The 27098-nt window shown below is 55.3% G+C and overlaps 1 protein-coding gene and 1 long non-coding RNA gene across 3 annotated transcripts; one reads left to right on the top strand and one right to left on the bottom strand.

The window, feature by feature from the left end:
- Positions 1 to 4056: 4056 nt before the first annotated feature.
- Positions 4057 to 19778, top strand: LSM4 (LSM4 homolog, U6 small nuclear RNA and mRNA degradation associated). The gene is made up of 5 exons (XM_005588435.4): positions 4057 to 4118; positions 10470 to 10511; positions 13330 to 13428; positions 16800 to 16983; positions 19141 to 19778. Exons 1-5 carry the CDS (start codon positions 4116 to 4118, stop codon positions 19230 to 19232), a joined length of 420 nt encoding a protein of 139 aa, XP_005588492.1. The 5' UTR covers positions 4057 to 4115; the 3' UTR covers positions 19233 to 19778.
- Positions 9200 to 22633, bottom strand: LOC135968443 (uncharacterized). Of its 2 annotated transcripts, XR_012428552.1 has the most exons (4): positions 12015 to 22633; positions 11818 to 11893; positions 10696 to 10797; positions 9200 to 10537 (listed from the first exon to the last, which is right to left on the bottom strand). It is a non-coding gene; the product is annotated as an uncharacterized lncRNA (long non-coding RNA). The 2 variants fall into 2 exon arrangements; XR_010583246.1 differs by having other exon boundaries at positions 11818 to 22633.
- Positions 22634 to 27098: the final 4465 nt, after the last annotated feature.

The raw sequence follows: 27098 nt of genomic DNA, 5'->3' as shown, positions 1-27098 counted from the left end.
GAGTGCCCGAGTCGCAAAAAAATTTACACACACCTACCCACATATATCCAAATCCTAATCTGCTGGTAGCTGTGAATGTGACTGTAATTGAAACAGGGTCTTTGCAACTTGATATACAGTGAAGTTCATTTGTTTGTTTCCATTTTTAGGGATTTCTTTTGATTTTTCTTTTTTTTTTTTTTTTTTTTTGAGACAGAGTCTCGCTTAGTCGCCCAGGCTGGAGTGCAGTGGCGCGATCTCGGCTCACTGCAAGCTCCGCCTCCTGGGTTCACGCCATTCTCCTGCCTCAGCCTCCCGAGTAGCTGGGACTACAGGCGCCCGCCGCCTCGCCCGGCTAATTTTTTGCATTTTTAGTAGAGACGGGGTTTCACAGTGTTAGCCAGGATGGTCTCGATCTCCTGACCTTGTGATCCGCCCGCCTCGGCCTCCCAAAGTGCTGGGATTACAGGCGTGAGCCACTGCGCCCGGCCTTGATTTTTCCTTTTGACTTTTATTTTTAATTATGCTTCCAAAGTTGAAACTAGACAACAAGGTGCATTGAAAGAAATCTGGCTTTCATTCTTATGTTTCCATCTTGTTCCCTTATTCCCCCAGTTTTGTTACTTTTTTTTTTTTTTTTTTTTTTTTTGAGATGGAGTCTCACTCTGTTGCCCAGGCTGGAGTGCAATGGCACTATCTCAACTCATTGCAACCTCCTCCTCCCAGGTTCAAGTGGTTCACCTGCCTCAGCCTTCTGAGTAGCCAGGACTATAGGCACACACCACTATGCCTAACTAATTTTTGTATTTTGGTAGAGATGGGGTTTCACCATGTTGGCCAGGCTGGTCTCGAACTCCTGACCTCAGGTGATCCACCCACCTTGGCCTCCCAAAGTGCTAGGATGACAGGCATGAACCACCGCCCCCTGGCCTAGATTTTGGTTCATACTTCTTTTGTTTTTTTTGTTTTCGTTTTTTTTTTTTTTTTTTTGAGACAGAGTCTGGCCCTGTCACCCAGGCTGGAGTGTAGTGACAGGATCACAGCTCACTGCAACCTCTGCCTCCTAGGCTCAAGCAGTTCTCTCTCTTCAGCCTCCTGAGTAGCTGAGACTTCACGCACAGTCACCACACTCAGCAACTTGTTTGCATTTTTTGTAGATTCAGAGTTTTGCTGCTGTATTTCCCAGGTTGGTCTCAAACTCCTGGGCTCAAGAGGTCCAGCAACCTCAGCCTCTCAAAGTGCTGGGATTACAGGCATAGGCCACCGCGCCTGTCCTGGCTTGTTCTTTTCATGTTTCTTTTTTTTTAGAGTCTCGCCCTGTTGCCCAGGCTGGAGTGCTGTGGCACGATCTCGGCTCACTGCAACCTCTATTTCCCGGGGAGGGGGGGAGTCAAGCAATTCTCCTGGGATTACAGGTGCCCACCACCATGCCCAGCCAATTTTTTTGTATTTTTGGTAGAGATGGGGTTTCACCATGTTGGCCAGGCTGGTCTCAAACTCCTGACCTCAGGTGATCCGCCCACCTTGGCGTCCTAAAGTGCTGCAATTACAGGCGTGAGCTGCCGCGCCTGGCCTTTACGTTTCTTATTTAAAAATATAAGCAAATTGGCCGGGCGCAGTGGCTCATGCCTGTAATCACAGCACTTTGGGAGGCCAAAGTGGGCGGATCACCTGAGGTCAGGAGTTCAAGACCAGCCTGACCAACATGGAGAAACCCCGTCTCTACTAAAAATACAAAATTAGCTGGGCGTGGTGGTGCATGCCTGTAATCCCAGCTACTCGGGAGGCTGACGCAGGAGAATCGCTTGAACCCAGGAGGTGGAAGTTGCGGTGAGCCAAGATCACACCACTGCACTCTAGCCTGGGCAAAAAGAGCAAAACTCCGTCTCAAAAAAAAAAAATATATATATATATATATATATGCAAATTTTGTTCATGTGCTTGGTGTGGTAAAAAATATATATATATAAGCCGGCCGCGATGGCTCAAGCCTGTAATCCTAGCACTTTGGGAGGCCAAGACAGGTGGATCACGAGGTCAGGAGATGGAGACCATCCGGCTAACACGGTGAAACCCCGTCTCTACTAAAAAATACAAAAAACTAGCCGGGCGAGGTGGCGGGCGTCTGTAGTCCCAGCTACTCGGGAGGCTGAGGCAGGAGAATGCCATAAACCCAGGAGGCAGAGCTTGCAGTGAGCTGGGATCTGGCCACTGAACTCCAGCCTGGGCAACAGAGCGAGACTCTGTCTCAAAAAAAAAAATATATATATATATATATAAAATATATGCAAATATATAAACACATACACATGCATGTATTTCTCTTTGTGCACACAAAAGATGACATATTGTAAAAACTGTTCTCTACCTTGGTTTTTTTCCACTTAATATATCCAGACACCATTCAATGTCAGTATATGAAGACTGTCTTCATTCCTTTTTATAGGAACTTCATTCCTTTTTATAGCTGTATTACTCCATCATGTGGTCGCATTGGGTTTCTTTCAGTCTTTTGATATTATGTATAATGTCAATAAATAGCATCGGTCATTGAAAAATGAGGCTGGGCACAGTGAGTCACGCCTGTAATCCCAGCTCTTTGAGAGGCTGAGGTGGGTAGATCACCTGAGGTCAGGAGTTCGAGGCCAGCCTGGCCAACATGGTGAAACCCCGTCTCTACTAAAAATACAAAAATTAGCTGGGCATTGTGGCGTGTGCCTGTAATCCTAGCCACTCTGGTGGCTGAGGCAGGAGAATCCCTTAAACCCAGGACGGAGGGATTGCAGTGAGCTGAGATCCCACCACTGCACTGTAGTCTGGGTGATAGAATGAGACTCCATTTCAAAAAAAAAAAAAAAAAAAATAGGGTCTTTGCAGATGTAATTAAGGATCTTGCGATGACATTATCCTGAATTTATGGTGGGCTTAATAAGAGAAAGGCGTGTCCTTATAAGAAAACGGAGAGGCTGGGCTCGGTGGCTCACGCCTGTAATCCCAGCACTTTGGGAGGCAGAGGAGGGAGGATTGCTTGACCCCAAGAGTTCGAGACCAGCCTGGACAACATAGGGAGACCCTGTCTCTACAAAAAAAGAAAAAAAAAAGGAGAGAGTCGTTTGAGACTCAGAGACACACAGAGAAGGCCAAGTGACGACAGAGGCAGAAGGCGGAAGGCTGCATCTACAAGCCAAGAACTCCGAGGTTTCCCAGCAGCCACCAGAACCCAGGAGAGAAGCATAGGACACGCAGATTGTCCTCAGAGCCTCCAGAGGGAGCCAACCCTACTGACAACCTCATTTTATTATTCTGGTCTCCTGAATTATGAGAAAATCACGTTCTGTTGTTTTAAGCCTCCCAGTGTGTGGGCATTTGTTACAGCAGGCCCCAGGGAACTAATAGCATTCGCCTATTTACTTTGTTTACTGTCTGTCTCCCTAAGGGCCACGAATTTTGTGTACTGTTCATTTCTATGAGCAGAAGCAGGCACAGAATAGGTATTAAGTACTTAATATATGCCAGACGCTGTTTTAAGTGCTTTTACACGGTTTCATTCATTTCATCCTCATAGTAAGTAACGTTTTGGAGCAGACACTACTATTTACAGGGAGAAAACTGAGGCCCCGAGGGTCGTGGTCAGGATTCCAACCTACTAAATGATGTTCCCTGGATAATTACAGAATCAGAAAACTAGGAGTCCGAAGGGCGACACCAGGGACGTCCCAATCACCACGAAGCCTGGATTTCTCTCCCTCAACTGCAAAGGAAGTTACTGGCTTTGCCCACAGCGTGGAGCCCAGAAGACCGACGAAGGTTTCACCTGCGCACGCGTTTACCCACAATGCACCCCGCCCCGGCGCGCGTTGCTCCGCCCCCTTTTGTATTACAAGCCGCGGCACTTTACGGCTCTCTTCCTCGTTCCTCTGGCGGGAACACGGCCCGGCCCGCCCCTTTCGCCTAGCGGGCCCCGCCCTACTCCGCGTGGATTGGTTAACCGGCCTTCTAGCCCGGTGCTGACTGGCTCGCGTCTCTGCCACTTTCTTTCAGCCCAGTGGCGCGCGGCGCGGCGTGGCGAAGACCGCCGGGAGCGTGTGCAGCGGCGGCGGCGGAAGTGGCCGGCGAGCCCGGTCCCCGCCGGCACCATGGTGAGGGCAGAGCAACGGCGGGGTCTCACCGGGAGGCGGGAACCGCAGTCGTTAGGAGCCCTGCGGGCGGGCGCTGAGGGCTGGGTTGGCGCGGGGCGAACGTACGGTCCGAGCCTTGAGTCCCGTCCCCCGGCACAAGGCCGGGAAACTGATGCTGGAGACTGCAGGTGGTTCTACCACGTTCGTGTCTGGGATTTAGGGTTGCACGTACTCGTATCCACAGTACAGTGGCCTCGCCTTACTTAGTTTTCCCATTTTGCAGGTTGGGAAACTGAGGTTAAAAAAGTGGGGATCTGCCAAATGCAACAGAGAGTTTTTGGGCAGGGAAGGGGGTCCCTTACGCTTCGGACCCAGTCTGACCTCCCAGATTGAAACCTAGAATGCTGGGAAGTAGGGGGCCAGTCTGAGTTGTGAAACTTAGTTTTAGGAATTTCAGAGCTTGTAAGATGCTTAAAATGCTAGCAGCAGAGCCTCTTAGGCCTCTTGTTTTCTGGCTGAAAAGTAGGCCTGGTGCTGGGGTGTGGTGTTTCTCCTTGGTTCACAAAGCATGTCATTCCAGAGGAAGGGAGCGTTTTGAGCTAGGGGTGGGCAAAGTACATCCTCCCCGTACACAGAAGGAAAAATTGCAGCCCAGGTCTCTGCAGGGCCACATTGTTTATGATTCTGTAAGTTCTGGATCTGGGCTAGAAAGTGCCCGTGTCTCCCAGTGTGCAGATCAGAAAAGGAATCCAGAGCTGGGAGTTTCCTGGCTCATCAGCATCTGGCCCTTCTTTTTTCAATGAGAGAAACCAAGGCCCTTGTTGGGGATGTGACTTCCAGACTGTGAGACAGTGGGAGATTCAGTAACCAGGAGGGCCCCCCAGGGGTGGCTGCATCAGAACTGTGGATTAGTGAGAGAGCTCTCCCTAAATCCAGCTGGTCAGTGTGTAGCCACCCAACGGGTTCACCTTGCCTGCTTCCTAGACAGAGCCCATTTATCAAGACAGGGCAATTGCAATACAGAAAGAGTATTTCACACAGAGCCAGCTATGCAGGAGACTGGAGTTTTATTACTGCTGAAATCAGTCTCCCCTGAGCATTAGGGGATCCGAGTTTTTAAAGATAATTTGGCGGGTAGGAGCTCAGGAAGTGGGGAGTGCTGATTGGTTGGAGCTTCCTGAGGTTGGAGATGGAGTCATTGGCGGGGGGGGGGGGGGGGGGGGGGGGCGGGGGGGCGGGGGCGGGGGTTGAAGTGAGATTTTCTTGCTGTCTTCTGTTCCTGGGTGGGATTGCAGGACTGGTTGAGCCAAATTACTGGTCTGGGTGGTGTCAGCTGATCCACCAAGTACAGGGTCTGCAAAATATCTCAAACACTGATCTTAGATTTTATAATAGTGATGTTATCCCTAGGAGCAATTTGGGGAGGTTCAGACTCTTGCAGCCAGAGGCTGTATGACCCGTAAACAATAATTTCTAATCGTGCAGCTAATTTGTTAGTCCTACAAAGGCAGACTGGTCCCCAGGCAAGAAAAGGGTCTTTTCGGGAAAGGGCTATTACCAATTTTGTTTCAAACTATACACTAAATCCCTTCCCAAGGTTAGTTCGGCCTATGCCCAGGAATAAACAAGAACAGCTTAAAGGTTAGAAGCACGATGGAGTCGGTTAGGTCTGATCTCTTTTCGCTGTCATAATTTCCTCAGTTACAATTTTTGCAAAGGCGGTTTCAAGAGCAAGGATTCAGAGAGCCTGTCCCTCTGCCATGTACTTAGAGGGCAGAGTTGGCATGCAAGACTGGGCAGAGCTGGAAGGATCCATCCCTGTGTTAAGTTTTGTGGAAGCAGAATCTTTTTTTTTCTTCCAACTATATTCCCAGTGTGTAGAACGGTGCCTGGGCAAAGTGTGAACTCATTCATTCAGCCCCTTCCCACCTTCTGAACATCCAGAGTCCTGGCTATCCAGCCATTTCCTGGAGGAGTGGCCAAGAATGGACAAGGCATCATGGGATACACACTTCCAGTTCCCTGTGATCAGGGCAGGGCCAGAAGGAGTGGCCTGGGTTAGGAGCGGGGATGGGCAGTCCTGGACAGCTTCCTGAATTAGGAGGCACTGGATTAGGTCTTTGTGGATCTAGACCTGAGAACCAGATTCCAGATGCTGCAAGAAAGCCCACTAAACCTCCACCTCTCGGAGAGAGTGATTTTCCTGCCTCAGCCTCCCAAGTAGCTTGGGATCACAGGCATGCGCCACCACGCCTGGATAATTTGTGTATTTTCAGTAGAGATGGGGTTTCACCATGTTGGCTAGGCTAGTCTTGAACCCCAGACCTCAGGTGATCCACCCACCTCGGTGTGTCAAAGTGCTGGTATTACAGGTGTGAGCCACTGCACTCTGTACTTTTTTTTCTTTTTTGGAACTGAGCTCTCACTGTCGTCCAGGCTGGAGTGCAATGGCACAATCACTGCAGCCTCAACCTCACCGGCCCAAGTGATCCTCCCACCTGAGCCTCCCAAGTAGCTGGGACCACATGCGTCACTAAACCTGTCTAATTCTTACATTTTTTGTAGAGACAGAATCTTGCTGTGTTGCCCAAGCTGGTCTCATACTCCTGGGCTCAAGTGATCCTCCCACCTCAGCCTCCCAAAGTGCTGTGATTATAGGCGCAAGCCACTGTGCCAAGCCTCACCTGGCACTTTGATGTATCTTCTTTTAAGATTTTGAGGATCCACCCCTTCCTCTGACCTCTTTCTCCAACAGAGTTTGGAGATGAGGATATAGGAGAAATCAAGATATATGGTCACAGCCCCAGGCCATTGCAGCCTTGGAGGACCCGGGACTCAGGCAACTCCCTGTCCGGTGGCCACTCCTTCCCTTACCTGTGGGGTGGGGCGAGTGTTGTGCCTTCCCTGCGTGCCTCCCTGAGTGGTGTGTGCATTTCTTTTGTGTATTTATTCAACAAATATTTACCGAGTACCTCTTATGTGCCTGGCCTTGTGCTTGGCCCTGGACAAAGTCCACACCCACTTTGAGTGTTCCAGTCTAGCAAGGGACAGAGGTAATAAACAAGGTAATTAAAGACTGGCTGCATCCTATGATGGAAACAAACACCCATGAGGCAGAGAGTGGCCATTAAGAGGGCCTGGCCAAAGGAGGTGACGTTTCAGCAGCCACGCGAAGGTCTGGGGAAGGTCACCCCAGGCAGAGGCAATAGCAGAAGTCAAGGTCAGGTGGCAGGAATGGGTGTGACAGCCAGTGTGGCAGAGCCTCTCAGGCCTGGCTCTGTAGCTGGCCTGGGGAGTGTTGTGAGCAGGTCTGCACCAACCCTATTTGGGTGTTTTTTGGTTTTTGGTTTTTGTTTTTTTTTTTGAGATGAAACGTCACTGTCACCCAGGCTGCAGTGCAGTGGCACGATCTCAGCTCACTGCAGCCTCTGCCTTCTGGGTCCAAACGATTCTTCTGCCTCAGCCTTCCGAGTAGCTGGGACTACAGGTGTGCGCCACCATGCTTGGCTAATTTTTGCATTTTTAGTAGAGATGGAGTTTTACCATATTGGCCAGGCTGGTCTTGAACTCCTGCTCACTGCAGCCTCTGCCTCCTGGTTTCAAGCGATTCTCCTGCCTCAGCCTCCCGAGTGGCAGGGATTACAGGCGCCTGCCACCACGCCCAGCTAATTTTTGTATTTTAGTAGAGACGGGGTTTTGCCATGTTGGCCAGGCTGGTCTGGAACTCCTGACCTCAGGTGATCGCCCGCCTCAGCCTCCCAAAGTGCCAAGATTACAGGTGAGAGCCGCTGTGGCTGTCCCACCAGCTCTCTTTGTTTCTCAGATGTTCTTTCTGCTGCTTTTGGATGAGACTGCGGGTGACAGGCAAGGAGGCCATGGGTCCTCCCAGGCTGTGCTATTGGTCACTGGGATTAGGTGGTGACCCGAGAGGGGCTGTCACTGGCATGGAAGGTGTGTCTCCAGGCCACCTGCTGACAGTAGGGCGTCTGCCTCTGGGCAGCTCTGCCCGGGCCTTGCTGGATTTCCCTGGGCAGGTCACTTCTGCTGTGGGCGCCGGCGCCTCCTCTGCAGAATGAGAGGTGGGCCTTAAAGGGCTAGCCGGACCTCTGCCCCTTCCCCAGTGATCCAGGAGGACGTCCCGGGTCCCGTTCCTGTTATGGACTGGAGAAATAAAACAGGCTTACTGAGGAAAACCCATGGCTTCTTCACAGCAAAGGGCGACCTGGGCATGGGACCCGTGTGCCAATCGGTGGCTCTTGTGTTTTCTCTGTGGCTGGTGGCACCCAGTCAGACACACGCCCAGCCGCCCGCAGCCCTCCTCCCCTGCCTCTCCGAGCAGCCGCCCCGCGGCCACATGGCCCCTTCTTCCCCCTTATCTGGCTTTTCCAGGAAGCCGGTGCAGGAAGCGGGCTTGGGCCTGGCTTCCTGCTGGCACCGACCTCCCCTGGGCAGCTTTTCTCAGGAAGGGGCTGTGGGATGTAGGATTCCCTCCCCAGCCCCTTCCTTTCATGGGGGAGCCACCCCACCAGGGTTGAAGGCCATTTCCGGCCTCCACAGCGAGAGGCCTTCAAGTTCACACCCCCTGGAAAGGTGGCCACCCTGTGGATCAGGGTGGTAGCCAGGGCAGGACTCCCAGCAAAGGCTTCTGGGGTCAGGGCCACCTGGAATTCCAGTCACCAGGACAAAGCAAGGTGAAGCCTCTGTCCTGTGAGGCACTGTCTCGTCAGGGCCCCTTGGTGCTGGGGCCTTCCTCACGGCAGTACTAGAACGGGCCCGTTATAGGACCCCGTACCCAGGCACAGCCCTGTGTCACCCCGAGGCAGTTCCCAGTGTACGGGCTGAGTTTTATGTTTCCAAAATGAAAGTGTTGATTTTCCCCCCAGTAATAGAAACACTACATATTTGACATAATAAATTCAGTAATGATGGAAAAAAACATCTTGAAACCAGACGTGGTAGCGCATACCTGTAATTCTAGCTATTTGGGAGCTTGAGATGCGAGGATTCCCTGAGACCAAGAGTTCAAAGCCAGCTTGGGCAAGATAGCAAAACCCTGTCGCAAACAAAAAAAATAAAATAAAAAAACTTGAAAGTTCACCTTAACTGGCGACTTCCTGTCTTTGAAAACCCAGTTCAGGCTGGGGGTGATGGCTCATGCTGTTATCCCAGCACTTTGGGAGGACCAGGCGAGTGGGTCACTTAAGGTCAGCAGTTCAAGACCAACCTGGCCAACATGTAGAAACCCCGTCTCTACTAAAAATACAAAAATTAGCCGGGCATAGTGGCACACCCCTGTAATCCCAGCTACTTGGGAGGCTGAGGCGGGAGGATCACTTGAACCCGGGAGGTGGAAGTTTCAGTGAGCCAGGATCACACCACTGCACTCCAGCCTGGGTGACAGGCTTGCTTCTCAGGCTCAAGTGATCCTCCTGCCCCAGCACCCGAGTAGCTGGGACTACAGGCGCATGCCACCATGCTCAGCAAAGTTTTGTATTTTTAGAGCAAGACTTCATCTGAAAAAATAAAACCAGCTCAGATGTGGCCTTTTCTGATGGGACTGACCCCTGCAATGGGGCCTGGCGGTGTCAGTCTTGGCCAGTTGGGGCTGCCCTGCAAGGCATGGGCTTGTGCTTGCTTCAGACAGACAGGGCCAGGCCAGCTCTGTCCCCTCCTAGCTCCACAGTACTGGGCAAGTTCCCCGGTTTCCAAGCTGTAGTGTCCTCAACTCCATACTCACAGTAACGTCAACATGGATGCATCTCAGGCATACCAGTTTGAGCTTAAAATACAAGCATTAGGCCAAGCGCGGTGGCTCATGCCTGTAATCCCAGCACTTTGGGAAGCTGAGGCAGGTGGATCACCTGAGGTCTGGAGTTTGAGACTAGCCTGGCCAACATGGTGAAACGCCGCCTCTACTAAAAATATAAAAATTAGCTGGGTGTGGTGACGCACGCCTGTTGTCCCCAGCTGCTTGGGAGACTGAGGCAAGCTGCTTGGGAGGCTTGAACACAGGAAGTGGAGGTTGCAGTGAGCCGTGATTGTGCCACTGCACTCCAGCTTGGGTGACAGAGCGAGACTCCGTCTCAAAAAAAAAAAAAATTGACCAGAGCGTTCAGCACCAAGAGCAGGTGGTGGCCACCTATGGTAGGAGGGAGGGTATGTGAGGCTTTTCTTCCTAATCCAAGAGGCAGGTGTGTGTTCCGGGGCTGGGCAGAGTAGGAAATGGCATTTCCGGTGGAGAGTGATTGACGCACACTCCTGTGCGCCCCCTGCACCGTACTGCACCATCTTTGAGTCGTGGGTGGGACTCGAGACCAGAGCTCCCAGGCGCTGATCAGACAGACAAATCATGCAGCTTTATTTGCCTTTCAGCTTCCCTTGTCACTGTTGAAGACGGCTCAGAATCATCCCATGGTGAGTACTCAGTGGTCTGGGACAGCCTGTTTGAGAGGGGGCCAGCCTCAGCACAGGGGCGGTGGCTGAGCAGACGGCTTCCTGCCTGTCCACCAGCACGGCAGCTCGCTCCCTTCTCCCTCCCCAGGCGTGTCCACACCCCTGTCATTTCTGCTACTTGTAAGAGAAGTACATACATACTTACTAAAAATTTAATGGGCCAGTTGCAGTGGCTCACGTCTGTAATCCCAGCACTTTGGGAGGCCGAGACAGGAGGATCGCCTGAGCTCAGGAGTTCAAGATCAGCCTGGGCAAGAAGAATTATTTAAAATTTAGCCAGATGAGGTGGTATGTGCCTACAGTCACAGCTACGCAGGAGACTGAGGCGAGAGAATTGACTGATCCCAGGAGTTTGAGGCTGCAGTGAGCTATGATCACACCACTGTGCTGCAGTCTGAGCGACAGAGTGAGACCTTGTCTCTAAAAAAAGAAAAAAAATTAATGAGGGGGTTCTGCGGCCATACCACCCTGAACACGCCCGATCTCATCTGATCTCGGAAGCTAAGCAGGGTCAGGCCTGGTTAGTACTTGGATGGGAGAAAATTAATGAGATGGAAGGATCACATGAGCCCAGAAGTTCAAATCCAACCTGGGCAATATAGCAAGACCCTGTCTCTTAAAAAAATAAAAAGAACTTCAGGCTGGGCATGGTGGCTCATGCCTGTCATCCCAGCACTTTGGGAGGCTGAGGCTAGAGGATGGCTTGAGCCCAGGAGTTCGGAGACCAGCCTGGGCAACAAGGAGAAACCACGCCTCTCCATAAAATGTAAAAATTAGCTGGGTGTAGTGGCGTGTGCCTGTAGTTCCAGTTACTCGGGAGCCTAAGGCAGGAGGATCACCTGAGCCAGGGGCGTTTGAGGCTGCAGGTCTAACCTGGGCAACAGTGAGACCTTGTCTCCAAAAAATGATAATATTACATACTAACACTACAGTTAAAGTGCACAATTTAGTGGCATTTGGTGCAGTCACAGCGTTGTGTAACCACCACCTCTATCTAGGCCAGAACATTTCCGTCTCCCCAAAAGGAAACCCCGTCTCTATCAGCAGTCACTTCCCAGCCCCAGCCCCTGATGAGCACAAGGCAGCTGCCGTCTCTGTGGGGTTGCCTATTCTGGATATATCCCATGCATGTGAGCGGAGACCATGAGGCCTCTCGAGTCTGGTGGCTGTCACTCAGCACCTTTTTTTTGAGGTTCATCCACCCTGTGGCCTGTGTCAGTGCCTCATTCCTTATAGCCAGACGATACTCCGTGGAGCGGATACTTACCACATTTTGTTTATCTGTTCATCTGCTGACAGGCATCTGGGCTCTTTCCCCTTTTTGGCTATTGCGAATAGTGTCACTGTGAACGTTCATGCACACATATTTGTATAGTTGCCTATGTTCGTTTCTCTCAGGCAGATGCCTAAGTTGAATCATTTAAAAATCTCAGCGTTGGTGGGAGGCCAAGGCGGGTGGATCACCTGAAGTCAGGAGTTCGAGACCAGCCAACATGGTGAAACCCCCGTCTCTACTAAAAAATTAGCTGAGCATGGTGGCAGGTGCCTGTAGTCGCAGCTACTTGGGAGGCTGAGGCAGGAGAATCGCTTGAACCTGGAAGGCAGAAGTTGCAGTGAGCTGAGATCATGCCATTGCACTCCAGCCTGGGCAACAAGAGCGAGACTTCGTCTCAAAAGAAAAACTCAGCCTTGGACTGAGCGCAGTGGCTAATGCCTATAATCTCAGCACTCTGGGAGGCCAAGACAGGAGGATCACTTGAGCCCAGGAGTTTGGGACCAGTCTGGACAACAGTGAGACCCCACTTCTACAAAAGGAAAATAAATTAACCGCATGTGGTAGTGTGAGCTTGTAGTTTCAGCTACTAGGGAAACCGAGGTGGGAGGATGGCTTGAGCCCAGGAGGTCGAGGCTGCAGTGAGCCATGCTCACGACACTGTACTCCAGCTTGGGCAACAGAGCAAGACCCTGTCTCATAAAAGACATCAAAAAATCTCAGCCTTTTCCAAACAGCAGCATATCTTTAGAATGATGTGCTACTTATCTTTGTTCTCAAAACATATCAAAATAGACGAGTAATTATTACAGTGCAAAACAGCATTTGCGGAACACCAAAACCCAAATATCTGGTGTTGTGGGGGTGCCTGCCGGACCAGCCCAGCTGTGCCCACCTGGCCCCCAGCCACCCTGGATCAGTGGCCACCGTCACCATTGTCTCACTCATTCCTTTAAACATTTCTGTGTTTCTTAGTTTTTTCTTCTTTAAGACCAAGTCTCACTCTGTTGCTTAGGCTGGAGTGCAGTGGTACGGTCTCAGCTCACTGCAACCTCCGCCTGCTGGGTTCAAACAATTCTTCTGCCTCAGGCTCCCAAGTAGCTGGGAGTACAGGCGCGCACCACCATGCCCAGCTAATTTTTGTATTTTTAGTAGAGATGGGGTTTCACCATGTTGGTCAGGATGGTCTCAAACTCTTGACCTCGTGATTCGCCCACGTCGGCCTCCCAAAGTGCTGGGATTACAGGCCTGAGCCGCCACGCCCAGCCCAGTATCATTTTTTAATTGTACAAAGGTTGGCATTATGATAGACTGTCTAACTGCCAGTGAAGTGTATAGTGGAGGCAGAGCCTGTCGCCTGTAAGGAAGGCCATTTAGGGGTCTGGGAGCTGTGGGCTGAGGCCTGGAGGTGGTGGTCCGTCTCGCGGGGCAGAGCTGCACCTCCTGGGGGGCCCATGGCGCAGGGCTCCAGGGCCATAGCCGACCTCTGGCCTGTCTCTCTTCCAGTTGGTGGAGCTGAAAAATGGGGAGACGTACAACGGACACCTGGTGAGCTGCGACAACTGGATGAACATTAACCTGCGAGAAGTCATCTGCACGTCCAGGGTGGGTACTGCGCCCACCAATGGGGGTGGTATGTGGGGGTGGACACTCAGCATCCTCCCTCCCTGGGCCTCATGGGAGGAGTTAGTGGGGGAGGCCTCCTAGGACTGCTCATCCTGACAGGGGTCAGTGGGGAGGGACCGGGCAGGGTGGGCCAGGCCACCAAGTCCCCTAGCACACCCTGGACTTTGACCCTGTGTGAGGCTGCCCCCCCACCCGGCCTTTCCTGCTGTGGGTCTGTTGGTGCCACCCCTGACCTGGAAGGACCTGGGCCTGGGGACTCCCTGTGGCTCAGGTCGAGGCAGCCCCCTCCAGGGGAGGTCCAAGCCTCCCAGGCTCTGTTGCCTTTAGTCCAGCCTGGATGTTGCCTGGACTCTGTGGGCCCTGGTAGTGTGGCCATGGGATGTCCGGGATGCCCAGGTCACGGTGGGCAGGAGCAGTGCCAGGGCCTGGTGGGCCAGGAGCCACCAGCCAGAGCCCAAGACCAGGAAGTGCCTGGCTAGGAGCACTGCTGGGTCGGCCGGGGCTGGAAGATGGTTCCCCTGGCGTCACGGGCCTTCCCTGCCCCTGGGATGACCCGTGGAGCACTGAGGAGGAGGTCAGGCATGGTGCTGAAGGCAGCGGCTCCCTTGGACTCCTCCCACCAACCTTCCCTGACCCCATCTGTCTTGTCTCCTGTGGGTGACAGCCCCCCATGGTAGGGAGGAAACTGCTGGGGAGCTTGGACTGCCTGCCTGGGGTCACCTTGACGGGACAACAGGGCTCGAGGAGGGAGGCGCTTCTTCCTGAAGTGGCCGTATCTTGCCCTGACCCCCAGCCCGACCCAGGACTGGGCCTCTCGTCAGCACAGGGCGGGGACAGGTGGTGGGGCTGCTGTGCACAGCGCTAGAAGCTCGAGAAGCTGCTTGCTGGCTTTCGTGCCGTAGCCTCTCGGAGGGCGTCTGGGTGGGTCCAGTGCGGCTGTGCCGGAGGGTGCCTCGCTGCAGAACCGCGTGCCCCCCACCTGCGGCCAGCGGGGCGCGCTCCGCTTCCGGCATCAGCATCACCAGGTGCGCTGTGCGCGTGAGCATGTGCGGTCTTTTGGACACTTCCAGGTCCTAGACATGAGAAGCCTGTGAATTCAGAGGCTGTGTGGTCTCCAGGGGTTGCTCTGGCCTCTGCCGCCAGCTTCGAGTGGAGGCGTAATTTTCCCTGGGCAGCCTGCCTCTGTGGCTGGGCGGTGATGCTGCCGTCACAGGTGGCTGGGAGGAGAGGCGATGGGAACTCACATCGTCCCCATCTGAGCGGGGCCCTCCCTCCCTCAGAGGCAGGCCGCAGGATGCAGAGACCCGCCCGGGCTGAGGGACCTCTGGAGCACTGTGGGCAGGAGGCAGGGGCCTCCCTGCAGTGAGCTCAGGCCCTGCCCAGGTTCCTGCACGAGGAAGCCTCTAGGCCCTGCCTGGGAGAGCTGGGCGCCAAGCCGTCTGCCCAGGCCCTGAGCCCCCACAGAACCATAGTGTGTCCACCCCACGAGCCCTTGAGGGGTTCCTAGGACAGTGAGCACCCAAAGGGGCTGTTCATCCCCTCCCAGCGCTGGGCCAGGCCACACCCACCCAGGCATGGAGGAGAGTGTCTGATGGGAGGACTTGGGGATTCAGGCAGGTGAGGCCTTTTAGGGGCCAGAGTTATCCAGATGAGAAGTGGGAAAACCGCGTGCAAAGTCCTGGGGGCAAGCCCATGGCATGTGTTCCGGAAACAGAAAGTTCCATCTGGAGGGAATGTCATCAGGGGCTGGGAAGAGGACCGCCAGGGTGGGGCAGGATCTCAGGCCCTAGAGAGCCCTCCTGAGGCTCCTAGACCTTGCCCCAAGACAGAGGGGCCCATGGGTGGGTTCCAAGCAGGAAGATGCTGTGATCTGACTTCCAAGGGCATCTGGGGCAAAGGCCTTCCAGGCATCACACGTGGATCTGTCCAGGAACCTGGGCGGTGGGGTGGGACTGGGGAACTGATACGGTAGGAATGGCCCTGGCCCCTGCTAATCCCTCGATCTGTCCCAGTGGGGGCCTCAGGGAGGCATTGCAGCATGAGTCTGTGACTTTGCAAGGCCCGCATTTCTCCAGTCTCGGTTAGCTCTCCTAACACTGGCATCACTGGAAGCTGCCCTTGAGCCACCCTGGCAGGACTCAAGTTACCCCATCCACCACCCCTCTTCACCCACCACACTAGGCCTGTAGCTTGCTCGCATGTCCCTGCACCCAACTCAGGCCCTGTTGGGAGATACTGCGATGAATGAATGAGTCAGGGCACATAGAGAGGCTTCCAGAAGTGAGGTGGGGCTGGGGCAGGAGGAAGAGTAGCTGGGCTTCATCTGGGTCTGGTGCACAGGGAGGCCCCCACCCACTCTGGGCTTTGGGCTGCAGGTGAAGAATCCCAACCCCAACCAGAGAGAGCCCCATCCCAGGCTGGAGGGAGCCCCAGTCAGTCACTCCTGAGCCAGGCGCACGGGCAGAGGATAGGAGTCCGTTTTCCTTGTGCGTGCACAAGGGGGCTGCGCCTACCACACCCACCCTTGCTGCCGGGTGAAGGATTGCCTGGGATCAGGAGCGATCCTGCCTGCAGGGTGGACACCTTTCCACGTGTCTCCTGGGACTGAGACTGTGCAGCTTGCAGGGGTGGTGCGGGGTGCAGGCTGGGCGGGATCTGCAGGGCCTCCCACAGATCTGAGACCCTGCTCCCAGCGCTGGGCCAGACAGCCTGGTAATAACCCGCTCCCCAGCCAGGCGCGGTGGCTCACACCTGTAATCCCAGCACTTTGGGAGGCCGAGGCGGGTGGATCATGAGGTCAGGAGATCGAGACCATCCTGGCTAACATGGTGAAACCCTGTCTCTACTAAAAATGCAAAAAAATTAGCCGGGCATGGTAACTGGTGCCTATAGTCCCAGCTACTCAGGAGGCTGAGGCAGGAGAATAGCGTGAACCCGGGAGGCGGAGGTTGCAGTGAGCCGAGATGGTGCCAGTGCACTCCAGCCTGGGTGACAGAGTGAGAGTCCATTTCAAAAAAATAAAAACAAAAAGTAAAATTAAAAAATAGGGCCGGGCGCGGTGGCTCACGCCTGTAATCCCAGAACTTTGGGAAGCTGAGGTAGGCGGATCACGAGGTCAGGAGATCGAGACCATCCTGGCTAACATGGTGAAACCCCGTCTCTACTAAAATACAAAAAAATTAGCCAGGCGTCTGTAATCCCAGCTAATCGAGAGGCTGAGGCAGGAGAATTGCTTGATCCCAGAAGGCGGAGGTTGCAGTGAGCCAAGATCGTGCCACTGCACTCCAGCCTGGGTGATAGAGCGAGACTCCATCTCAAAAATACAAAAAACCTGCTCCCCTTCTCCGCAGGACGGGGACAAGTTCTGGCGGATGCCCGAGTGCTACATCCGTGGCAGCACCATCAAGTACCTGCGCATTCCTGACGAGATCATTGACATGGTCAAGGAGGAGGTGGTGGCCAAGGGCCGCGGCCGTGGAGGCCTGCAGCAGCAGAAGCAGCAGAAAGGCCGCGGCATGGGCGGCGCCGGCCGAGGTGGGTCTCCCATCCCCAGTGGACATACCTGGGGCGGGAGGACAGCCACACGTGGCATCCCTCCTTCTCGGGGCTGGCCTTCTTGGCTAGTGCCCATGCAGCACTGCCTCGGAGCCTCCCGACCCTCCCGGGCCCCCCTCCTGGTCTTTGGCCATGAGCCGAGGCCCAGCCAGAGGAGCCCAGAGACCTGGGACTCAGTCCTCCTCTCACTGCGCCTCCTGGTAGTCCTCAGGGCACATCAAGTCACTTCCCCAAGCCCGTTTCCCCTCTGAGAGGGTCTGGCGGTGCCCACTTGTCCAGGCTGCTGGCAAGGACTCCACTTGGGGCCTGGTGTGGGGCCCTCTCCCTGCCGTGGCTCTATCCAGAGCCAAGGTCACCCGCCCCCACCAGAGATGATGAATTGGCGTAAAATTCCATTTGTTAGGCCCAGGGGCCATCTGTAGCCCCTGCCCCTCCTCACCTCTCTGTCCCCAGCTCTTGTGTTTTCAGGGGGACCTGGGCTTTGCTTCTTCCATCCATGGGCACTGCTGGTGTGCTGGGCTCAGGTGCCAGCCTGGGGGCTTGCGGCATGGCAGGCTGGCCCCAGAAGGCCCCAGGCGCCAATTCTGAGTGCGGGCTCACGAGGTGGTCAGGAGTGAGCCTGAGGGAGGGATGGGGATAGTACTCCAGGCAGGGAACTTTGCAGATCTCAGGGTGGGTGGGGCCTCTGGGGTCCCAGGCCTGGCTCCTTCCCAGCACTTGGGGTCAAGGTTGTTGAGAGAGTGGGTCGGGTCCTACCTAGGGAAGGCGGGGGTTTTCTCTGGCTGCTCTGCAGGAAGCCACGGGGCCATGGGGTGCAGATAGCAGCCTCGCAGTAACTCCCACCAGGCCGTGCACCCTGGCACAGCTGGCCCTCCCTGGTGAGAGGGGAGGTTGGTGGCCTGGGCCAGTGTTGGCCTCTGGCCTCTGTCCCCACAGGGCCTGGTGGCCCCTGGCTGGTGAGAGCCCTGACCTCTTGGATCCTCTAAATCTGGACCCCTGACCCCACCTTCACGGGGTTGAGGTCTGCAGAGGAGACAGTGATTCCAGTTCCTTTTGAGGTCAGTCCTCCTGTCTCCAGACCTCCCTGGCCCAAGGCTGAGATTCCGAGCGGGCTCTGTGGAGGGCCAGAGCTATGCTGCCTGCAGCGCTGGCCTCTGGCCCCTGGCACCCGGCACATGGGCCGCAGGGCCAGCTCCTCTTGCTGGCCTTGGCTCTCCTGCTGTTTGAAGCTCCAGCTTTGATTTCCTCAAGCATTCGTCCAGCTAGAAAGTTCTCTGAAACGGCTCCCTAGATGGGGCTCACAGAGCTGGGGTCCTCGAGGGAGACAGAGAGGGAGGGATCAATGCTGGGTCCCGGCCCACCCAGCCTGCTGCGTCCAGGCCTGGCCTGTGGTGGGGGTGGCATGAAGGGGTGCTGGGCACACAGACGGTGTGGGGACAGGTGTGCCCTGCATGCCGCCTGCTCAGGATTACTGTAGGCGCTGCTGCAGTGTCCACTCAGTGAGTCCCTGGGGCCCTCATCTCCCAGGACCCACCTGTCACCTCCCCAGTGGCCACATGCTGCCACCTCAGAGGCTTCATGGAAAATGTCATTTGGCTTCATGGTCTCCTATCTCTGTGGCCTCGGGCCAGGTGGGGAGTCCCCTCCCCTTCTCCATCCCTGGGGCTGGATTCACAGAAACCCCTCTTCTGTTTTCCTCCTGGCAGGTGGATGAGGGCCCATGGGTGGTCCTGGAGCGTGGGAGGCCCCCCCAGGCAGCCCCCAGCCTGGCCTACTACCCTAGTCTCTGCTCCACCCCTCTCTCACCTCCCCCTCCTCCAGGAAGCCCTTCTGGCTTTGTCGTTTAGGAAGCCTGCCCCAACCTGCCATGGGACTTAGTGCCCTCTGTTGCCTAGTCCCCCCCTGCATCCCTGGGGGCTGGGTCTAGTCCCATAATGAGGATGCCCTGGAGTTCCTGCCTTCCTCAGATGCTCTGCCCCATGGAGGAGATCCAAAGCACCCTCAGTCCCCACCTCACACATGAGGAAGCTGAGCCTGGGGACTTAGGTGACCTGGACTAGAGTTTCAGGGCACTGGGATCCTGTAGAAGGTCCCACTCGCCTGGCTCTGCTGCAGCCCCCTATCTCTATTCTCTAGGTGTGTTTGGCGGCCGGGGCCGAGGTGGGATCCCGGGCACAGGCAGAGGCCAGCCAGAGAAGAAGCCGGGCAGACAGGCGGGCAAACAGTGAGCCCACCCAGACCGGCCGCTGCGCCCCCTCCTGCCAGGGCGGCGATTCCACTCCACAGTCCCGGACGGATCTGCTCAGAAAGGAAGAGGCGGGCGTCAGGGGGAACCCCCTTCGTGTTTTGTGACCCTCCCTTTTAGGTGAAGTCCCTTTTTCTTGCTAAAACCGGCAGTTCTCCGGTTGGAAATGTTATTTGGTGTGTTTGGTTTTGTGAAGCGGCCGTCCCAAAGCTGGCTGGATTCCTGGAAGAGCCTGTGTTGAAGGCATCTTTCAAGCCCTCACTCTGGTTCTCAGGGCGGCATTTTCCAGGCGGGTTTGTTTTGCATTTCTCAGAGCCTCTCCGAGCAGTGACCAGACGGGAGATTTTTATTTTAAGCTGTTCACGCTGGGACTGACAGCCTGCAGAGTTTCTTTGGGCGCGGCCCCAGCATTGCCTTCAAAACAAACCCGGGACGGTTGAAAGCCTTCGAACCCGTGCACGGGATGCCTTGGGCCCTGGCCCATCGCTTCCTCTCTTGTGTTACAAAAATAAAAACAAATAAAACTACACACTGTACATCCACTGTTCCTTTTGAGCATCTGGGCGCACCTAGCGGGTCTCCTGCCCTCTGTCCATCTCTGGGCTCTCGGGAAATCACTGTTCCGGTAAGGGAAGCTTCCTTTTGAGAGATCTCACCAGGCGTCAGCGTCACAGTGGGGTCCTGATGTCCTTTTACAAAAGGCAAGACCAGCATCTGGACAGTGGGGCTCTTGAGAGTCCCTGGCGCCCCCACACCAGGTTGTCCTATACCCTCTCCCCTCTGTGGAGATGTTAATGCTGACGGGTGTGTGGGGAAGGAAGTACCAGGCAGGGGCCACGCATGGTCCCCATCACCCCCTCCCGGGTGGCCTGGGCTCCATCATCTATCCCCATCTGGCCACACTGGCGTTCACACAGAGAAGACTGGGGACAGGAATCCCCTTGGAAGATTCTCACGAGGCTCCTGCCCCCTTTCTGAGCCAGGCTGGACTTGTCAAACCTCGGGCGCGCACGCCTGAGACACTGAGTCAGCACTTTCGGAAAAGGCTCCGGGTAGCGTCTGCGGACCGGGAAGTAACTGCAGGGAAGCCCTGAGCCAGGCAACAGCCCGTCACCCCGCATAGCCTTCTCTTCATTCAGGGTCCCTGTTTGGAGACCTATTTTGAGAGGTGATTGGAATAAAAGGCCCCGTCCGTGAGGAACTGTTTCTTGAGTCTTCAGAGTTCCTTGCCATCGTATAGATTTTGCATTTACAGTGTCCTAACCTGGGATGCTCTCCTTGTGTGTGGGGTCGGGGACAGGGATGGATATCTGCTGTCGCCTGAATCCTCTCCTCCACAGCGGCACTTGATTGATGGTTAGAGATAGGGCATGTGTGGCCGGGCGCGGTGGCTCAAGCCTGTAATCCCAGCACTTTGGGAGGCCGAGACGGGCGGATCACGAGGTCACAAGATCAAGACCATCCTAGCTAACATGGTGAAACCCCGTCTCTACTAAAAAAAATACAAAAAACTAGCCGGGCGAGGTGGCGGGCGCCTGTAGTCCCAGCTACTCCGGAGGCTGAGGCAGGAGAATGGCGTGAACCCGGGAGGCGGAGCTTGCAGTGAGCTGAGATCCGGCCACTGCACTCCAGCCTGGGTGCCAGAGTGAGACTCCGTCTCAAAAAAAAAAAAAAAGAGATAGGGCATGTGGGCTCCAGGCTGCGGCCTGCCCTGAACCTCACAAACCCGCCCCCTCAACACAGGCAGGGGCGGCAGTTGTGGGCCCAGGCCTGGAAGCCTGGGGATGCACTGACCCACAGCACCCACCTACCTGCTGGACAAGAGCATCGGTTTTTTTTTTTTTTTTTTCTTTTTTTTTTGAGACAGAGTCTCGCTCTGTTGCCCAGGCTGGAATGCAGTGGCGCGATCTCAGCTCACTGCAAGCTCCACTTTCTGGGTTCAAGCGATTCTCTTGCCTTAGCCTCCCAAGTAGCTGGGATTACAGGTGTGCACCAACACGCGTGGCTAATTTATGTATTTTTTTTTTTTTTTGAGACAGAGTCTCGCTCTGTCGCCCAGACTGGAGCGCAGTGGCGCGATCTCGGCTCACTGCAAGCTCCGCCTCCCGGGTTCACGCCATTCTCCTGCCTCAGCCTCCCGAGTAGCTGGGACTACAGGCGCCCGCCACCACGCCCGGCTAATTTCTTTTTGTATTTTTAGTAGAGACGGGGTTTCACCGTGTTAGCCAGGATGGTCTCGATCTCCTGACCTCGTGATCCGCCCGCCTCGGCCTCCCAAAGTGCTGGGATTACAGGCTTGAGCCACCGCGCCCGGCTAATTTATGTATTTTTAGTACAGACACAGTTCCACCATGTTGGCCAGGCAGGTCTTGAACTCCTGACCTCAAGTGATCCTCCCACCTTGGCCTCCCAAAGTGCTAGGATTACAGGCGTGAGCCACTGCGCCTGGTTGACAGGAGCATCTCTTGGCACATCCCATGCCCCTACAGGGTGGGCCATGCAGGGGGCTGGGCTGGGCTCACAGGGTGAGGTGGGTGGGGCAATCTTCAGGGAAGGAGGGAAGGAAGGGTGGGGAGCAGGGAGGTCCCATTTGCAGCTCCTGCCCCTCATTGTAGACTCAGTGGCCCTTAGAGGCTTCTGGGGCTCTCCGAGGGGCCTGAGCTCCTCCCTCCCAGGGGTCGTGTGTGTCACAAGACGTGGGTGAAATCCGGGAGCTCTGGGGTCAGGCGTCTTGGGAATTTGGGTTGGGAAAGCCCTCGGAGACCCCTTCCCCTTCTTGCTGATCTCTGGTTTTTCCTCCCTGACCAGGCTCTGAACTCAGAATATGTTCCAACACCCCCTAGTGCCTTCTCACTGTTCAGGTTCCCACGTGTCGGGGCTAATCCCCGGCCTCCTTTGCCTGTGTAATTGCGGCTTCTTGCCGGTGCAACCAGACGCAGAGCCGGCTCTGACCTTTCCAGCCCGGCAGCTGTGGGCTCTAGGCCCAGTCTCTCCTGAGCTATGACTCGAGCCGCAGAGTCCCCTCGCCTGCCTCCGCCAACTTGGCCCTCGTGGGCTAGAGTGGCCCCTGCTTAGGCCCCTGCAGACTTCCAGAAGCTTCCGGCCCCCCTCCCTTGAGCTTGAGCTCTGCGTTTCATTCTTCCTGGCTGGTTTCATGAAGCCTCATCCTCACCCCCTCAAGAAACAGAAACCAAAAGCACCAGGCTAGTTCCTAAATCCAAGGCTTCCAGGTCTTTCTGTCCCTCCGATGGTCTGTTGGGCCCAGGGTCCATGCCCTCCTCACCCAGCTGGGGCTGCCTTTACCGTAGATGGTCCCCACCCACCCCCAGACCTTCTCGCCTGGAGTTTGCTTTCTGTCAGGGAGGCCCATGCCTGGCACTATGCTGTGACTCAGCCCGGGGCTGAGCTCTCCAGGGTCAGCCCACAGTCCCCCGCCGGAGTGTGACAGGCCCAGGTCGGCCGCTGACGCCACCTCATCCCGGAGCCAAGCACCCGCTTCAGGGACAAAAGTGCAGAGGCTGGCCTTGGGCAGTGGCCCCTGAGAGGCAGCTGTGGGAAGTCATCCCTCTCTCCTCCTCCCCCATCCCCCTCCTCTCGCTCCCCATCTTCCTCCCCATCCTCCCCCATCCCCCTCTCCCATCCCCCTCCTCCCTCTCCCCCTCCTCATCCTCTCCCTCCCCCCCTCCTCATCCTCTCCCTCCCCCCCTCCTCATCCTCTCCCTCCTCCTTCTCTGGGCTTCACCTGCTGTTCCCAAAGCTACTCTGACGGCCACCCACAGATCGCCTGTGTCCCTGTCACCTCCCTCCCCACCTTCTCCTGTTGGAGCCCAGGGCCTGGCACAAGCCTGGCACTAGGGCCACTTGCCTTGTCCCAGGTGCTGGTGACACAGCCCCGGCAGTCCTTCCCTTCCGCAGGAGTGAGCCGGCCACAAGCATATGCATGTCAAATGCATAAATGCTGTAAAAAGAAACCAGGCCAGGCGCAGTGGCTCATGCCTGTAATCCGAGCACTTTGGGAGGCCGAAGTGGGAGGATAAACTGAGATCAGGAGTTCAAGACCAGCCTGGCCATCATGGTGGAACCCCATCTACTAAAAATACAAAAATTAGCCGAGTGTGATGGACGAGCCTGTAGTCCCAGCTACTCGGGAGGCTGAGGCAGGAGAATCGCTAGAACCTGGGGGGCGGAGGTTGCAGTGAGCCGAGATCGCGCCACTGCACTCTAGCCTGGGTGACAGATCAAGACTCTGTCTCAAAAAAAAAAAAAAGAAAAAAAAGAAAAGAAACCACAAACAGGGCGGGCTCATGAGGAGGTGAATGAAGAGGTGGTCAGGGAAACTGAGAAAAGGACATTGGAGATTCAGGAAGGGCTTGAGAGACCAGGGAGCCAGCCACCTTGGGAAGGAGCATTGTGGACCAGCAGGGGTCAGGAGGACAGTCCCGTGCAAAGGCCCTGTGCCCAGGGGACACAGGAGCAAAGAAAGGGGCAGGAAATGGGGAGGGCGCAGGCTCTGGGCGACACGAAAAGAAGCCACAGAGGGTTCTAGAACTGTCAGAGGCAGGGGTGGAAGCTGGGAGGGAAGGAGGGGGGCAGTGCTGAAGGCTCAGGGCAGGGAGGAGGAGGCTGCAGGGCCTAGGCTGACCAGCTGGCCTTGCCCAGGAAGTGCAGGACCCCGAGGTGGCACCTCCTTTCCACAGAGCAAGAGGAGGCCGGCTGGGCGCCGCGACTCACACCTGTAATTCCAACACTTTGGGAGGCCGAGGCAGACAGATCACCTGAGGCCAGGAGTGTGAGACCAGCCTGGTCAACAAGGTGAAACCTTATCTCTACTAAGAATACAAAAATTAGCCAGGTGTGGTGGCGCGTGCCTGTAATCCCAGCTACTCAGGAGGCTGAGGCAGGAGAGTTGCTTAAACCCAGGAGGCAGAGGTTGCAGTGAGCCAAGATCGCGCCACTGCACTCCAGCCTGGGCGACAGAGCGAGACTCCATCTAAAAAAAAACTGATAATAATAAATTTAAAAAATTTTTTTAAATTTAAGAGTAAGAGGAGGTCCAGTCAAATAGTCTCAAGTGGACAAGAAGCTGCTGGCCACACAGAGAGAGCCCGGAACAGGTGGAGGAACTGCAAGCGCAGAGCCTCTGAACTTATGTGGGAAAGGGACAGAGGTGGGGTCAGGGCTCAGGTCGAAGCCCCTACAGGAGCTGGGGTAAACACTTGCAGGGATCTGTTTCTGACGCTCGGCATCAGCCACCTTTTTTTTTTTTTTTTTTTTGAGACAGAGTCTCACTCTGTCGCCCAGGCTGGAGTGCAGCAGCACCATCTCCACTTACTGCAACCTCCATCTATCATGTTCAAGCGATTCTCCTGCCTCAGCCTCCTGAATAGCTGGGATTACAGGCGTCCGCCACCATGCCCGGCTAATTTTTGCATTTTTTAGTAGAGACAGGATTTCACCATGTTGGCTAGGCTGGTCTCGAACTCCTGACCTCAGGCGATCCTCCTGCCTCCTCCTGAAGTGCTGGGATTACAGGTGTGAGCCACCTCGCCCGGCCAAGCATCAGCCACTTCTCAAGGAGACTGCGAGTGAGGGCGAGGATCCCCCGAGCTCTACTCAGCCTTTCCACTCAGCCCGTGGGTTTCCAAAGCCACTTCCACCCAGCACCTCCCAGGGTCCTCACAGATGGAGAAATGAAGGCTCAGGACAGGCACACGATCCAAGCAACAGCCGATCATTGTTTTTTATTTTTTATCTTTTTTACAGATAGGGGTCTCACCATGTTGTCTAGGCTGGTCTCGAACTCCTAGGCTCAAACGATCCTCCCACCTTAGCCTCCCAAAATGCTGGGATTACAAGCCTGAGCCACTATGCTCAGCCAACCATTGTTTATCTATCATGAGTGTGTGCCAGGCAGCTCTGGAACTCACCCATAGGGTGGTGTCGACAGTCATTCACTGCTCAGGCACAGAGAGGGTGAGGAACCTGCCCCAGGTCACACAGCAATGGTGACCTCCTCTTTCCACTGCCTCCTTAAACTTGAAGGATCCAGGCCGGGCGCGGTGGCTCAAGCCTGTAATCCCAGCACTTTGGGAGGCCGAGACGGGCGGATCACGAAGTCAGGAGATCAAGACCATCCCGGCTAACACGGTGAAACCCCGTCTCTACTAAAAAATACAAAAAAACTAGCGAGGTGGCGGGCGCCTGTAGTCCCAGCTACTCGGGAGGCTGAGGCAGGAGAATGGCGTGAACCTGGGAGGCGGAGCTTGCAGTGAGCTGAGATCTGGCCACTGCACTCCAGCCTGGACGACAGAGCGAGACTCCGTCTCAAAAAAAAAAAAAAAAACTTTAAGGATCCATTGACCTTCTCCCAGCTCAGGCACAGTCAGGACCCCAAAATTGGTTGGGAATAGGGTGTGGGGGGTAAGCAAGATCGGCTGCTGCTTTAAAACTCACTCCCCTGATTGGCCGGGCGTGGTGGCTCCCGCCTATAATTCCAGCACTTTGGGAGGCCGAGGCTGGCAAATCACATGGTCAGGAGTTTGAGATCAGCCTGGACAACATGGTGAAACCCCGTCTCTACCAAAATTAGCTGGGCATGATGGCACCCAGCTACTCGGGAGGCTGAGGCAGGATAATCACTTGAACCCGGGAGGCGGAGGTTGCAGTAAGCCGAGACCACACCATTGCACTCCAGCTGGGGTGACAGAGTGAAACTCCATCTCAAAAAAAAAAAAAAAAACCAAAAAACTCACTGCCCTGATTGTAACATCAGCTGAGAGACAGGATTTGAGGCACGTAAGTTAGGTGTCTGGAGGGCTTAACCCTACCGTGCCTCAGTTTCCTCCCTGGTCGGGGGATAACAGCAGCTCTGCCTCATGGAGGTTGTTGGGCAGACTGAATAAAGGGAGGATGCCAGTAGTCATTTTAGCACCGGCCTGGTATACAGGAAGTGCTCAATAAATGCTTGAAATAATCTAAGAGTGGCATCTCGTCTAGCACCTGTGGGTTGTCCAGAACCTCATGGGGTACCCTCTATCTTTGCAGCTATGGGGTTGGCGTGAGTGGCTCATTGTCCCAGAGGGACCCAGGCAGTGGCCCCCCTGGACTGGCCTGTGCCATGGGGAATAGAAAGGCTGCTGTCCTCTGTGCCCTGGAGGCTGGCTCAGGAAGCCTGGCCCCAGGCCAGTGACCGTTCACCTCGCAGACCTGCGATCCTGCCCTTCGATCTGCCTCCCAGCCTGGGCCTGGCCTCTGCGGCCACCCGGCGGTGACTCACCCCTGCCCCGCCTCCACTGGAACCAGGCACCGAAATAGTCACCCAGCTCGCTCTCGGGAGTGGCCGTGGAAATATTTCAGAGCTGCATTCAGCACCTAAAAATACTCTTCACGTCCTCAAGCATCTTCCCCTCCCTCATCTCCCCTCCTCTGCACCACCAGGGCCAGACCCCCCACGCCCCATCCCTCCAGCATCAAGTAACTCAGACATCCTGGCCCCAGAGCCTTCTCGAAGGTCAGCCTCTTCTGAAATCCCCTGAAATCTCAGTTACCAGGCTGGGGAGGCTGGGGCTCAGTGACTTTGTTTGGGGAGACCTTCACTGCCCAGTAGTTTTCCTTAAACATTAAAAAAATGGCTGGGTGCGGTGGTTCACGCCTGTAATCCCAGCACTTTGGGAGGCCGAGGCAGGTGGATCACGAGGTCAGGAGTTCAAGACCAGCCTGGTCAACATGGTGAAACCCCGTCTCTACTAAAAATACAGAAATAGCCGGGCATGGTGGTGAGCGCCAGTAATCCCATCTACTCGGGAGGCTGAAGCAGGAGAATTGCTTTAACCTGAGAGGCGGGGATGGC

Source organism: Macaca fascicularis, chromosome 19 (assembly GCF_037993035.2).
Source record: "Macaca fascicularis isolate 582-1 chromosome 19, T2T-MFA8v1.1".
Taxonomy (NCBI): domain Eukaryota; kingdom Metazoa; phylum Chordata; class Mammalia; order Primates; family Cercopithecidae; genus Macaca; species Macaca fascicularis.
Note: the sequence above shows the minus strand (reverse complement) of the source record. Positions and strands in the feature narration are given on the sequence as shown.

What these genes read in the sequence shown, in the direction of transcription:
- LSM4 (XM_005588435.4), top strand. An exon ending in CGGCTCAGAATCATCCCATG is followed by an intron (nt 10,512 to 13,329) that starts GTGAGTACTCAG and finishes TCTCTCTTCCAG; the next exon opens with TTGGTGGAGCTGAAAAATGG. An exon ending in CATGGGCGGCGCCGGCCGAG is followed by an intron (nt 16,984 to 19,140) that starts GTGGGTCTCCCA and finishes TCTATTCTCTAG; the next exon opens with GTGTGTTTGGCGGCCGGGGC.